The following is a 15,513-nucleotide window of genomic DNA, read 5'->3' as shown; positions in this document are numbered from 1 at the left end:
GAGAAGTGTTATATCTCTGTGGAAATTGGTGTATTAGTTTCTTTTCTCATTGCCATTATGAAATACCTGACCAAAAGTGGCTTAAGATAGGGGGAGGTTTATTCTGGCTCACAGTTTGAAGGTACAGTCCACCTTGGTAGGGAAGGCATGGCAGCAGGGGCTTGAGACAGCTGCTCACACTTCATCCACAGTCAGATAGCAAAGAGGTGAATGCCAGTGCTCCCCTTGCTTTCTCCTATTTTTCTTTTTATGCAAGCTGGGACTCCAGTCTACAGAATGGCGCTTTCACATCTAGGGTGGATTTTCCATCCTCAGTCAAACTTCTCTGGAAACACCCTCATAGTGTGTCTCCTCCTCTGTGATTCTAAATCCAGTCAAGTTTTCAATGAAGAATAACCATCACAATTAGAAATTTTTATTTTTGAAATAACTGTATATAATTTTTAATTAATTTTTGCCATGCTGGAGATTTAACACAGAGCCTTGAGTGTATCAGCCATGTGCACTACCACTGGGAATATCATACCCCAGCCCTACTTAAAAATTTAATGGCTAATACCTGGTATGTAATTATTTCAATTTATTACCATTGCTCATTAATGACATTGAGCAGTTGAACATTTTCCATATTTAAAATTCCATACTGAATCATCCGTTCACAGTTCTAGAAGCCTGATCATTTTTCTTATGCATTTTTATGATTTCTTCATACAATAAAATTATCTTTTATTTTCTGTTAAAATTTTGGCAGTTCAATTACCTTTTTACACTGGGATTACAAAGTGAATTTACGTAATCATATCTACTCTTACTGCCTGTAAGCTTAGAAATTTCCTCTCCTTAACAGATACTTAATAGATAAACACTTTAGTGTTACTCTTTCTTTGATGTCTAATTTTTATCTATCTTTTTTGTCCAAATGGTTTTTGTGGAGATTTTGTGTATGGTGGGGGTGAGAACCCTTTGGTCTCCCTTTGTATCTGCCTTTAAGTTTATTCCTCTTAACCCTCTGCTTTCTCAGTTACTCCATAGGTAAGCAAAGAGAAAAAACTTGAAAAGAAATACAAAATTAAGCAACTTCTGCTTCCTTAATTAGAAAGGAGTAGTTGACTCTGCAGGTGGCCAGGTTTCTAGACACTTTTCTTTTGGATTAGTGGACTAAAATATATTTTATCTTAAAATAATAAGAGAACCCAGTACACACCTTCAAAATGTAAAAGAGGAAAATGTCAACCTACATTTAATGAATGCAAATATACTCAGAAAAGAGTAAATTCACATCTTATATAAAATTTATTGAACTAAAGTTTAAACATTATCTTTCTTGACATATAGTGAGACATTAGTGTCAAAGTTTACTTTGTTAGTATTGACACAACTACCAACTTTTTCTTTTAAAAAATTTTCCAATTATTATTTACTGTTATTTTTGTGTGTGCATGATGTGGGGTAGGGGGCATGTGCTGTGACACTCATGTGGAGAGCAGAGGACAACCTTGTGGAGTTAGTTCTCTCCTTCCACTTTTATCCACTGAACCATCTCTCCAATTGATCTTTTCAGTAAATTGAATACTTAGAAGAAGGAGGTTCCAGGTCCACCTTGTGAGAATTAGTCACATTACTAGTCACATACCTACAAAGCCAGGAATAACAACAACATGAGGACTCCTTTTCAGGAAAATGGAAGACAGAAATCTTACATACTCTGGTTTGGCCATTATGAATACTGAAGGTAGAACTCTACAGCCAAGGCAGTTAGCTTTCTGTGCTTGAAGCTTTCTAAGCCCCTGCTCCAACAAGGCCCCTGAGACACAGGCCTAATGCACTATGCTCCTTCTATGAAATGTCAAGTCTGCATTTATTACAGTAATTATCCATTGCACAAATATATAGACTGAATTTTGATTCTGAGATCACACACTGTAATCTATCTAATCTATCTACTGGGCCAAATAACACCATCAATTTTTCACACAGTTTTAAAGCCAAATTTGCCACTTAGATACTTAAAGGTGTCTTATATTTTGATAAATAGTTGACTCCGGCCCTAAGTTAGGCCAGTCAAATAATATTCTTCTAATGGAAGAGATGGAAAAATACACAGTCTTATTGTAATTAAAGAACTGCAGCTAGGGATGTAGCTCAGTGATAGAAGTTCACCTAGCAGGCTCTGGGTTCAATTCCTATTACTGTAAAAAGACAAAGAAGTGTAAATTAAATGACAATCTTCTGCTTATGTTTTCAAAAATGAAAAAGACTGATGATATGCAATACTAGACAGGTGTAGAAATTCTAGCACTGTTGATAGAAGTGTATTGCACTTTTAGGGCCAATTTTGAAATACATACACAAATATATACATATGTATATGTGTGTTTTACTTATTCCACTTTTATTCTACTTTATTTGGAACTAAGCCTGATAGAATAGACTAATATGCCAAATATGGTAAAGGAGTTTCCACTGTAGCATTTCTTATGGTAGTAAAAATATTAAAGACTTTCAGTATCTCCTAACAGAGGTCTGATTAAGTAAAACATAGTGTAACCATGTCACAGAAAACTATGAAAATAATTTAAGAGATTTACATATAAGGGGGAAGCAAATTAGAGACATCAAGGCTAGTCCTATCCTTTAAAAATCTATTTATTAGACAGGCGTGGTGGCCGTGGCATGGTGAGTTTGAGACCAGCCTGGTCTACACAGCGAGTTCCAGGCCAGCTGGGGCTACAGGGAGACCCTGTTATTGAGGGGCTGAAGAGATAGCTCAGTAGTTAAGAGCACGTGCTGCTCTTATAAAGGGCCCAGGTTTTGTTCCCAGATTCCACAGAACAGATAACAACCATCTGCAACTCCAGTTCCAAGGGATCCATCACCCTTTTCTGTTCTCCAAGATAACTGAATGCACATGATGCACTTACATACATGCAGGCAAAACACTCATACACAAAATAAAAATAAAATTATAAATAGAGAGAAAATGTCTTCTGCCTCTTGATACTCCCCTCTTTGCAGAGAGAACTGTCACATCCTTGACTTTTCTGTACCCCTTTATCGACTGCCTTATGAGATTGAGGTGACTTAATTGGAAATTTGAGGAAAAACAAATAATTCATATTTGTCTCAGCTCTAGCTCTTTTCCTCCTTGGAATTGGACTGGTAATAATCATTCATTTCTCCTCCTCCATGCTGTCCTCTGTGCCCAACACTGTGATGGAAAAGTTGACTGATTCTGAGTTTCGTTTACTAGCCACATTTAGCATTCACAGTAATCTGTACCCTTTAACTCACCTTTATCAGCTAAAATAATTTGCCTCTCTCTCTGGTTTTCTGAAACAGGGTCTCACTATGTATCCATGGCTGGCACGGGGAGGAGAGAGAGAGAGAGGGAGGGAGGGATGGAGGGATGGAGGGAGGGAGAGAGAGAGAGGCTTGTGCTATTTTTGGAATCAACAAATAGAAATTAATACTGATATTTTTCTGGATAAAAAGAGAAATAAGATACAACAATGAAATACTCTATAAAATTAGTATAGCCTCTGTAGATTATTCTACTTATGGATCTCAATGGTATAAAGAAATGGATGCTATCATTTGTTCCTTGGTTGTCTCTGTTCTTGTACATGATAATAGGGGAATGAATTTGTTTTGGCATTGACTAGCTGTGTTTTATGGAATATGCCATTCTCTTTCCTCTGGACCATCCTCATTGTTAACAGAAGTTTCTTTTAAGCCCTTTCAAAAATCCTATAGCTAATGTTTGCTATACACCTGGGGAATCAAAGCTTTCATCAGATTATTGAAGTTGTCTTTAAGCATCTAATTGCCTCTTTTCTCAGAATTCTCATTCCTGTACACAGTCCTTTTGTCCTGATGGAACCAAAGGTGGACACCTGTCCAGGTGGTCCAATCAGTTTCCTTTCTGTGGATAATTCAGAATTTGGAATTTGAAACAGAAGGCAGTTTTTTTTGAATCACTAGAGTCAAGGAATTATATTTGGAACTTGTGGAAAAGAAAGAGACATCAGCAGGAAGAATGAGATGGACTAAGAGAGATAATTGGGGAAGAGAAAATTTAATTTTATCTGAGTCAAGCTCAGCTTGTACAAGAGCACCTCTCTACCCTAGATGGCATCCTCAAGATGAGATCTAGCACTGTCTTCCTATTCCAACTGTTACGTCCAAGCACGTGCGCCACTCCCTGTTGCTTAGAGCTGTCTTACTAATCATCTAAGTTGGGCTGTTGTCCTGCTATACTACTGTGAAAGGTGGGCTTCCAGACACCAAGGATCCAGTGAATTTGTCCCTAGGCCTAAGAAGGGTGAAGATCTGGAAAGCTACTATAGCTGAGAAACTGTGTGTGTTTTATCTGGTTAATGAATACTGTTAGTCATAAAGAATGGAATAAGCCTAAGGACTTGGGAATGCAATTCTGTTTTGAAAGACTGGTTTGGGAGAGAAGGCAGTATCAATAATTTAAGGGAAAATCTTCTAAAGCTTATGAGCCAGATGGTTTTGCAATTGTGGATTTTTTAACTCACAAATGGTTGCTTTGATCTTTGCTATCAGATTTATCATTTGATAAGCAATTTAGTTTTTAAAAAGAAAACTTAGTTTCACAGGTACTAGTCCTACTTTTCAGTTTAGATGGAACAATCTAGAAGAAAATTTAACCCCTTTCTACCCAGTGTTAAGCCAGAGTATCTTAAAAATCCAAGCAAGTATTTTAATTGTCTTTGAGACCCTTTTTTCATACATGCACAACAGTCTGTGATTAGAAGTCTTTGGGTGAAGTGGAGTTCCCACTACATTATTCTAGATAAATAAATGAAGATAAAACTCTCTAGCCTTTTTCCTGTTTTTCTTGTGAATGTCTGTTCCTGTTTTTCATCATTTATGTTTAAATAGAAACATGCTTTACTGTTGCTAAAAATGAATTTGTTTTCAGATAGAGGGATATGATTATTGTAGAGGAAGTCACATAAAGTTCCAACAACTTTGCAAACTTCCTCTTTGGAATACACCTAAGTTGAAGGTTTGTAAAGCTCAAACACAGACTGTATCATTGAAAACAAGTGCTACTTTTTATTTCTAGTAGCAAAAATCTGGGTATAACCCAGATGGCATTAATAAAGGAAAAGCTGAATGCATTAAGATCTGAATTTCTAGATGACTTGAAGAAGTCTCTGTGTTATTATAAGTTAAAAATATCTACAGAGGAACAATCATAACATTAGCTTGTTTTTTTACTTTAAAAAGAAAACAAGCCTTGTGTGTATGTGTGATATGTACAAATGCAAAATGTATTCATAGAGAAAAACGTGGGGACAGTTTAGATACTTATGTAAGGGATAATTGGAAGAAACCGATAAAGATTGTAATGATTTTTCTTTTCAAAAATTTATATTATATTTATTTATGGTGGGGGTGTACATACCATGGTGTGCATGTGGAGGTTAGAGGACAACTTGTGGGAATCATTTCTCTACTTTTAGTAAGTGTTCCTGGAGATTGAACCTAGGTTGTCCAGCTTGGTGACAGGTATTTTTACCCACTGAACTGTCTCACCAGCTCCCTGATATTTCCTAATATATCTCTGGATTCTTTGCTTTATTTTAAAAGAACATGTGTGACTTTCATAATAAAATTTTAATACTACACAATCAACTACAGTAACACAGGGGAAGAAAACCTAAAATCGAGAGCTATTTAAGCAATCCTCCCATCTATCAGTTGTTAATTTCTTTTAGCTCTGCTCTAAAACCGGCTACTAGTTGGATACCTATGTGAACTGCTTATGACTTTTGCGGATAGAGGATACCATATCACATGACAGTTGTATAACTTAAATTGCTGAGCTTTATGTTTTTCACTACCTCGCTTCTTAGTTTCACTTTCTCCATTTTTAATCCTTCATTTTTTAACATGGATTAGACTCCCTATTATGGACATAAATCTTCTAGTACCCTCTCAGAGGTGCTTAAGCTCAAAGACAAACTCAAAGATTGTTTAGGGCATTAGATTTTCATGATTTCATATTTCAACAGCACTGAAGTGATCTCCATGCATCAGTCTTAGGAGAAAATGGAAACCAATAAGCATTTAACCTAACAAGTTATAACAATAAAGTTGTTATGAACCACTCTTGGGTACAATATCAAAGGGGGGATAGTACCATATCCATTACTAAAGCCCACTTAATAATAAAAGGTCGGTGTGTGAGTCTTCACATGTATGCACAGATACATGTGGCTAAGTAAAAGGACTATCTTTGTTACAAACTGTGTTGCATCATGCTAGACAACAGCCAAGCTAATCAGGGGAAATAATGTGATCATCTTTTGTCTAGGAAGGAAGGAAATAAGTGAAAATATGATTAAATAGGGTTAGAAGAGGTTAACTTGCCATTTCCTAGTAAAACTTCTGCTTCCAAATCCTGATGTAGGATCTCTGTAGTTTTTGTTTTCCTGTTCTCATACATTTCTTAGTGTTTTGATGATTTATCTATACTTAACATGAGAATTGAATTTACATTTGGTCAATATCTTAGGGATGTTTTTTTGTTTTTTAAAAATTATTTATTTTTATTTTATGTGTATGAGTGTTTGCTGAATGTTTGTAAGTGTGCCACATGTGTGCAGTGCCTGTGGAGGCCAGAAGAGGACATTAGATACCCTGGAACTAGAGTTACAGACAGTTGTTAGCCACCATGTAGGTGCAAAAGCAGCCAGTGTTCTTAACTGCCAAGTTGCCTCTCCAGCCCCAGGACTGTGTTTTAAACTTTTAAAAAATTACTGTCATGAGATCTTGGAACTCAGAATCTTATCTAGAGCCCTAAAAGCCAGCAGTCAAAGTTCTGGACACTCACTGAGGAATCTCATCCTTAAGAAAATTATTATTTTTATTATATGTGTATGAGTGTATGTAAGTGCACCCATGTTGTGCAGTACCTGCAGAGGTCAGAAAAGGGCACCAGATTCCCCAGAACTGGAGTTATGGATGTCTGTCAGCCACCATGTGAGTACTGGGAACTGGACCTGGAAGAGCAGCCAGTGCTCCTGCTGAGCCATCTCTCCAATCCCAACCCAATCTCACCCTTTAAAATAGATTAATTGCCATTCTTAAAGGGTGAATCCTTCACTCTGTGTATGAGACCCTTACAAAGTAGTCTGACCCTTAAGCAATGCCAGACAGGAGATACCTTCCTCTGAGTTGTTGACCAGGGTGGCCCAAGAGACTCCCAGACAGTAACCCAGCATAGAACTGGGAAAATGAACAGCAAACCCCAATCTTATCTAAAGGAATGTTGGCAACTGATTGCTGCTAGATGATGAAGAGCTGATCTTCCTAAAACAAGGAACTATAGATAGGCTGGCTAGACTCAGCAGATGGACTACCACTGGGGAACAGCTGGGGGCATTGATAACAGAGTGGACAGTAACAGAGTATAGGGCTCCAGTGGGTGGGGAGCTATGGGAGGGTGCCATTTGGGACGTGAGTATAAAGAAGAATAAAATTGCTTGGGATGTTCTGTATGAAATACACAAAAAAATCGATAAATTAAAAATGAGTTATATTTGAGGAAGAAACATAAAAATTTGCTTCATGTTAATTAGTAGATATGAAAAACATTACCATTGAAATCTACCTGATGAATTTATATCCATGCTCAGGTGCCAAGGTTCTCAGGAAGTAACTGATATGACTAGTAATAATCAGATATATAGAGATTAGAGATGCATGTGCAAACATCTAAGTGTTAGTTGCATTAAAAATGAGTTTTTCTCTATGATACAGTATATTTTAATAATGAAATGGAGAGAGATCTTTTTTAAAGGTTAAAACCTCATTGAATTTTATGTCTTATAGGGTTTATACTGAGTACAATATTGAATAACTGCATTAATTCAACACTGTGAACCTAAAAATTTACAGCCAATTTTGAAAGAGATGCATCTTTGCTCTGGAAACTGTTATTGATGATGTCAATGTTGTCATAATGAAATGTTTCTACTAATTATGTGGTTAGAGAGAGAGAGAGAGAGAGAGAGAGAGAGAGAGAGAGAGAGAACTTGACTAGTCCTTTATTACCTGTGTGATGCCAGGCAACTCTGTAGAAGTTCTGGTGTGTCTGTCAGAAGAAGCCTTTGCAGACTTTCTCCTCTTTCTTACGCTGATGTACGTAGACTCATGTAATCCATTTGAACACACGGTGACTTCAAGCCCAGGGGGCTTTCAGCTCAGTAATCACTGAGGTGAAACAGCTATAAACAGATTGATCACTTGATCACTTGAATACTTACTTGGAGAACTGGCTTTTATTTACTGTGGTGCTAGGTAAAGATTATGAAACTGACTTTACTTCTTTTTCTCTAAGGCTAAGCAAAGATGTCCATGAGCAAATTTATTTTATTTATTATTCTGTTTGTGTGTGCGTGTGTGTGTGTCACAACCCGCGTGTGGATGTCAGAGAACAACTTTGGGGGTTGATTCTCTCTCTCTGTTGAGGGTTCCAGGGATCAGACCCGGTCATCTGGTTTGTGCAGCAAGTGGCCATACCTGCTGCTCCATTTCGTACCAGCTCATGAGTATTTTAATGCCAACTCTATATTAAGCTGTTTTATTGACTCTCAATTTTAATCAGTAGGATAAGGACCCTGAGTCTAAGAAAAAGAGGTAAGGAAAAGGATTATTGATACTAATAATTATTTATTGAGCACTATAATGTGCTAGTGCCTTTTGAAGATTATCTTGTTAAAACTTCCCCACAAATAGAAAATCTGTACTATATTGCTCGTTATTTTAAAAGTGAGGAAACTGGCATGAATAATTGAGTGGTGTCTTGCCTAGGACACCCATCTGGTCACACAATACCACTTTATTAGTAAGTGTAGTGTCTACATCTTTCAGTAAACTAATATAGTCCTAGCTTCAATCTTGAATCCTAGAGCGATTATCTACTTTCCATTTTAAAAGTGGGCTAAACAAATTACACAGTCACTCTCTCAAGGTTTCCCAATGTTATCACTATTAACATTTGGAGCTTTTCTTGTGCATGTAGGGTGTTTAGCAGTGTCATTGGTTTCTAGACACTAAAAGCCAATAGCACTATCACTTTTGAGTAACGAAGACAAAAATGTCTCCAAACATTGACAAATGTCCCCTGGGGACTATGATCATAAAAATCTAACTTCAAAAGTATAGTCTAACTTACTTGTTACAGAACACGTAGTATCATGAACTGAATCTACCCAGAAAGTGGCTGTTACATACACTATACTTAACAAAATGTAACTTGGTCAGGGGCATTATTTGGCTTCCCAACTATAGAGAGGTGCAAGGGCTAAACTAAACAAGTAATACACAAGATGACTGGAGGGGTTCTAGTGATTAAAAACTGGTTTGTTGTGATTCTTGTTGGAGAAGAATGGAATAGTTGGTGGAAAGTGACCAGCAGTCTCCTGGCTGCCAATTCTTAAAATACTGAGGAGTGTGATTCTTGTCTCCATCCAAGTTTTGCCTTAGTGAGAAACATAAAAGCCAGGGTGACAGTCAGAGTGTGATGCAGTGAGCTTCCTACCTCAGCATCTTCTTCAGGAGTAATATCTGATGATAACTAGTGCTCCATTTTCTCCTACTCTTATACTTAGAAATGACCACCATTGCTTCCATACCACCATTTTCCATTTATTAGCAATAACAGAAGAAATACCAATAGCACCAATTAAAAATGAATCCACATGACGTGTTTTATCCTTACAGCTGTAATAACTAGTAACTAACACGGATTTGAATGCACTTCATAAATTTAAAAAGTGCTGTACAGATACATTATAATTATCATCATTAATAAATTAGCCCGATTCTCCTAGTTCAAAAGGCACGTAAGGTCAGTTACATGGGCTTCAGTGGGGCAAAATGATCACAACCTACAATGCAGCAATGGTTCACATGTGTTGTCAACAAATTTTACCCCATGCAATCCTGCAGAGCTGAAGTTACACACCCTTCAAAATATGGGAGAATGAAGCTAAAAGAAGACGAGACATGGTTTGTTTGTTTTTTTTTTTGTTTGTTTTTGAGATTTTTATGCCTCTTTAAAACAGACTCCTACCTCTTTTATATTAACTTTTAAATAGATAATATAATTAATCAAGCTTCTGAGTTGTGCATAACAAAATTAAAATGTCTTAGTTAAGGTGACAGTAAATTTTATTACTTTCTATGAGCTGATATTCCAGACAGCATTTCAAAGCAATCTGCAAATTCAAAGAGGTCAGATTGGTACAATTTGTGCTTGCACACCTTCAGGGAATATCTTCAGTATTTATTCCAGAATTGTTACTAGAAAACAACAGTTTTATCCATTCCCTTGCCAGCAGGAATCTTGACAAGAGACAGCTCTTAGCTGACCATAAATAAAATTCCTTGAATCACCAGCATCTTGATTTAAGAAAGAAATTTTACTGTGTCTTTCATACATAAAAGCTGATTAACAATGATTTTTTAAAAAAACACTACTGCACTTTCCACAGGTGTACAAAAGGAAATATAATGGGATTACATTCAACAATAAAGCTTAAAGTTCACTCTAGGTAATAGTTGCATTAACATTCACATACACAAGCACAGAGTAAGTATATTTCAGGAGTCTTATAATAGCATACAGCATACATATGGGAGATTGATTTCAGGTAACATCATAGGTGTTAGTAAGATTAGCAATTCAGAGTGTTATAGAAAAGGAAAACTAAACAAAGAGAAGGTGTAGGCTAGCACATCAAGACAATCACAGAGTTGGAGGAATGGAAAGTCTGCTCACTGTATGTATGAGAAAATAATATTCTTCAGTTTCTGGGTCTTGATATAGTGGGTTAGAGAAGGTTGTATAATCAAAGTGCACATCATTTTTCTTAGAAGAGAGAGAGAGAGAAAGATCCTTTTATTTAGTAATTAATACATGCAAGAGGCAGCCCCAGAGTGACCTGAAAGAGTAAAGCTGTGATTGGCAGGTGGCCGATATAATACAGATGTCCCAGGCAATTCTCTTAAAGCACTTCTGTAGCAGCAATGATCATTTAAATGGCTGTAGATTGAATTCTCTTTTGAGGGAAGTTTGGGGAGGTTGTATTTATCACATTTCTTTAAAGATTTATAGCTATAGATAGACTTTCTCTTTTTTTTAAATAAATCTATCATCAAACAGCATAAAGTGAGGTGTTGGATATTTTCTTTTGCTTTTGCATATGTGTTGTCAGAAAAGGAGCTGACCTTTTCATAAACATTGTGTGCAAAAGAATTTTTAATAAAGTGAGCACAAGGACATATACAGGAAACACATCAGATCCGCTTCTGTTGCCCTGGCTGACCCTCTGTTAAACACTTGAACTGCTGGCTTGTATGCATAACACACACTTAGGTACAATGATGCCACAGCCAACAGACTTTAGGGACTCCTAAAACTTTGTCAGTGCAGTGGTTTTGTCTGCTAGAGGATGACCACCACCTTAACTTGAGAGGTTGAGAAAGTCTGGTTGCTTTCTGTTTTCACGTTTCCCCCTCTAGACTGATGACTCCTGTTGATGGTATTTATTTCCCTTTGTTTCCCAGCCTTTCTTGTGCCTACTAGTCTACTCTGGACCATCCCAGCCATTATCTTGCACCGGAACACTCATGGTGACCACACATACCCAAATACCCAAGCTGCTCAATCTGAAAACCTTTCAGCCTGCCTTGCAAGTGTCATCAAGACAGGATCCCCGAAGTACAGGGCAGAGAGTCCAACTCTCACTGGCGGGGCTGGGAAGCCTCTCCTTTGCGGCGGAGGAGAAAGGAAACTTGGGTCTGCTTTTTAGGTTCTGAAAACAAGCCAGAGTGGAGAGAAAGAGTTAACACCAGACTTAGGAAAGCTTTTAAGACAAAACCTGTCCAGGGAACTTTCTGCAGATTTCTGAGGTCTCTATGAGGGCTCATGTTGATAGGAGAAAGGAGCAGGGAGTTGCTACATGGGAGAGATTTGCCATCATTACAAAAACTGGCTAAGTGGCTTGTTTCCATTGGTGACCTCACTGGTCACTGTTGTCAGTAGTGCTGTTCCCTTTCTCCTTTTTCTCCTGGGTCTTGTTACCCTTCTTCTTTTTCTTTTTTTTCTTGGTCTCCTCCTTTTTGCCGAAGGTTATAAAGTCGCTTTTGTCAATTTGGTTGTTAGTAGGCTCCTGCCGGATGGAGATGATTGCAGGAGATCCTGGGATAATGAATTTGTCTGGCAACTCACCGGGACCGGATTGTTTGGGGTTGCCTGGTCCGTATTTAAAGGTCCAGCTGTTGCTGTTGACACCAGCACCTACTGGAGGAGACACCTCTCCTGCCTCTGGTTCTGAAAGACAAAACATCATAAATCAGCAACAGTTAACAGTTAAGGCATACTCTCCCGGATGCCACCCAACTGGTAGGATAAGGGGAGAGGCTGTCCCTAAGCTTGAGGGGAAGGCCAGCTTGAAAACAAGCAGGAAGGTGAATTTTCTCACCAAGGTGCAACAATCTAGTTTTCTAGTAGCATAGTTTTGCTTCTTCATGAAGAGTTGCCCAAATAATAGAGCTGTGATTATCTTGCCGAGGTAATAAAAGAGGAAATATACTGGATTAAAGCAGAGAATCTACTCCCACTTTATGAATTAGGATAATAATGTCCTGAAAAGAATGTAAACATGGAAAAGAAGACAGAGTCAAATATACTTAATGATAGATGAAGCTGATAGGTGAATCGGGTCAACTGGGAGAAAGGACCAGGACATAGATGAAACTCCAGTGGGATAGAGTTTATTAGCAAAGGAGAATTTGCACGGGACAGATTCCCTTTGGCAGGGAAAATGTCAGCCCATGGGTCTTGGGCTGGGGTCTTTATAGGGGGCCTCAAGGGATGCAGAAGGTGGGAACATATTTTTAAAAATTAGGGAGAGGAAGTGGGAGAGCTGGAGCCCAGGGTTTATCAGAACAGCTTCTGTTAAAAACTGCCCCCTTCTGTCAGTCAGCCAGGATCTGGGTCAAGAGGTGTCTGCTTACCCTTTAAGATCATCAAAGGGAAAGCCTGCTATACTGCAGTGACTCCTCGGGTCTCTGGTCAAAAGGTGGACTCTGTTTGCCAAAGGGAAAGCACCCTGGCTTTGGCCAAAAGGTGCAGAAAAGTCTGCTTCTCGTGACTTCAAAGACCAGGGTGCTCATCAACTCCTGCATTCTCAGGGGCTTGCAAATCCATAAGGCCCTGCTGTATTGGGGAGGGAGTTGTTGTAGATCCAAACCCTAACACTTAAGATGAATAAATGGTTAAGTCTCAGTAATGTATTGTAAATAGAGAGTAGAGTTTAAAAAATGAAGAACAGTTCTAAACTTCCTGACCTGAACAGTGGGGTGAATGGGGAATCATCTACTGGGACTGTAAAGATTTAGAAAAGAGTAGAGAATAAGAATCAAGAGTTTGATTTCAGATTTCTTCAGTTTGTAATTTCCAGGAAACTTTCAAGCAGAGACACCAGAGAAAGTTATGTGGGATTCTAGAGGTGAAATTTGCACTGAGCCTTGGGACAATGATCATGTATCCACAGGGGGCCTCAGTGTAAAACTTTCCCAAGATTTTATTTGGAAGATACACCATGAAGTATAACTGTGACTAGAAGGAAAGCCAGAGCAGGTAAGGGAGAGTGATAATCTGACCTAGAAAAGAGATCCCAGTGATCAAGACATTGGAAACTTCTGATATCACTAGAGTGCTTATGCATCTGGTGCTGCTTTTGGGTCAACTTGCAAAAAGTTTAGCGGAATCAACTGTTTACGTACTGGGGCAGCTTAGGATTGTCCACACCTACTGTGCCTGTGCCCTGCTTCCTGCCATTTCTTAGTCTCCTTTTGTTTGGTGTGTCTGGGCACTACTTTTTTGAACATTGCTCACATCAAGTTTCCTATTCTATTTCCCAAACCAATAGTCACATTCCAGTTCTCATCCTATTAGATATTTCAGAAACATTTGTCATTTCTTTCTTGAAACACTATGAGTTCTTTGTCATGCAGGAGAATAATAAACCCCATGGGTTCTTAGTTGGACTGGGCTTCTGTTACAAGACAGATTAACATGAAAAAAACAAACAGAAGCCAAATGATATACATATTTCATATACACATCAGATATACCACAGGAATGAATGGTTCTCAAAGAGGTGGCTTTATAACCCAGATTACATCACCTTCAGCAAAGAGCAGTCAATTTTTAGAGAAGTGGCAAGACAAAGGAAAGAACTTTGAGTCCTAAGGATAGCAACTTGGAGCAAGGCAAATAAATGGCAGATAAAGACTATTTAGTAAGGGTTGTTACTATAGATTTCATCTCCAGGGTAAGCCCAAAATTGTCTCCCATGGTTAATTTTTGTTCTCCCTGGTATGTGAGGGAGTTTTGTTGTTGTTTTTGTTGTTGTTTTTAATAAATCTATATTCTGCTTTTAGGCAAACAAAAAGAGTCAGAGAGATTTCCTGAATTTTTTTCTTAACAGTTCATGGTAGTTTGCAGAGGCATCATCTGGTCCCCACAACCAAAACATTCTCCTGATCTTTCTTTTTGCCTGTTGATCAGTTAGTTCCCTTTGCATGATTCTCCTTTACCTATGTGATTAAGCTTTGATGGGTCTGGCCCATGACTCTTTGATCTACTTTATCTCTGCATTTTTCTTTTAAGGAGCTTAGCCATGTTCATGGGTATAAATATCATCTAAATATGCTAATGAAACTGGGCATGGTGCCACAGACCTATAATTACAGGACTCAGGAAGCTGAAGCAGAAGGATAGAGAAGTTCAAGGACAGTCTGGGCTATGTAGCAAGTTCAAAGCCAAGCTTGAACTATCTCAAAAATAAAAATAAATTAAGTGAGTAAATACGCTAATAAGATACAGATTTGTATTAAAAGTCCACATTCTTTCATGCTACAATCACATGAATCCAACTGCCTTTCTGGTGTCTCTACTTGAAAGTTTCCTGGAAATTACAAACTGAAGAAATCTGAAATCAAACTCTTGATTCTTATTCTCTACTCCTTTCTAAATCTTTACAGTCCCAGCAGATGATTCCCCATTCACCCCACTGTTCAAGCCAGGAAGTTTAGAAATGTTCTTCATTTTTTAGACTCTACTGTCTATTTACAGTACATTACTGAGACTTACTATTTATTCATCCTAAGTATATTTGACTCTGTCTTCTCTCCCCGTTTACATTCTTTTCAGGACATCATCTCTTATATAAATTGTAGCAATAACTTCTCCCTTGTTCAGCCTGCTTCCTCTCTTGTCTCTCTCTAATCTCCCACACAGATTCTGAATCATCCTTATTCTTTAAAGTCCTTTTTCATTTTTAAAAATGGAAGCATAGCATACCCACAGTAAAATTCTTTAAAATAGAAATCAAATGAGATCACACTCCCACTTAAAATTATTCAAATGTTTTCTACTGTCTTGAGGGAAAAAAAAACCTG

The 15,513-nt window shown here is 37.9% G+C and overlaps 1 protein-coding gene across 1 annotated transcript in view; it reads right to left on the bottom strand.

The window, feature by feature from the left end:
* Positions 1-9,669: 9,669 nt before the first annotated feature.
* LOC103736101 overlaps positions 9,670-15,513 on the bottom strand; it is a 287,348-nt gene continuing 281,504 nt past the window's right edge. The window contains 2 exon segments of the mRNA XM_029564673.1: positions 9,670-11,858; positions 12,275-12,376. Coding sequence (XP_029420533.1) covers positions 11,788-11,858; positions 12,275-12,376 — 173 coding nt within the window. The 3' untranslated portion in view covers positions 9,670-11,787.

The sequence above is a fragment of the Nannospalax galili genome, unplaced genomic scaffold (genome assembly GCF_000622305.1).
Source record: "Nannospalax galili isolate Female #2095 unplaced genomic scaffold, S.galili_v1.0 scaffold1077, whole genome shotgun sequence".
Classification (NCBI taxonomy): domain Eukaryota; kingdom Metazoa; phylum Chordata; class Mammalia; order Rodentia; family Spalacidae; genus Nannospalax; species Nannospalax galili.
Note: the sequence above shows the minus strand (reverse complement) of the source record. Positions and strands in the feature narration are given on the sequence as shown.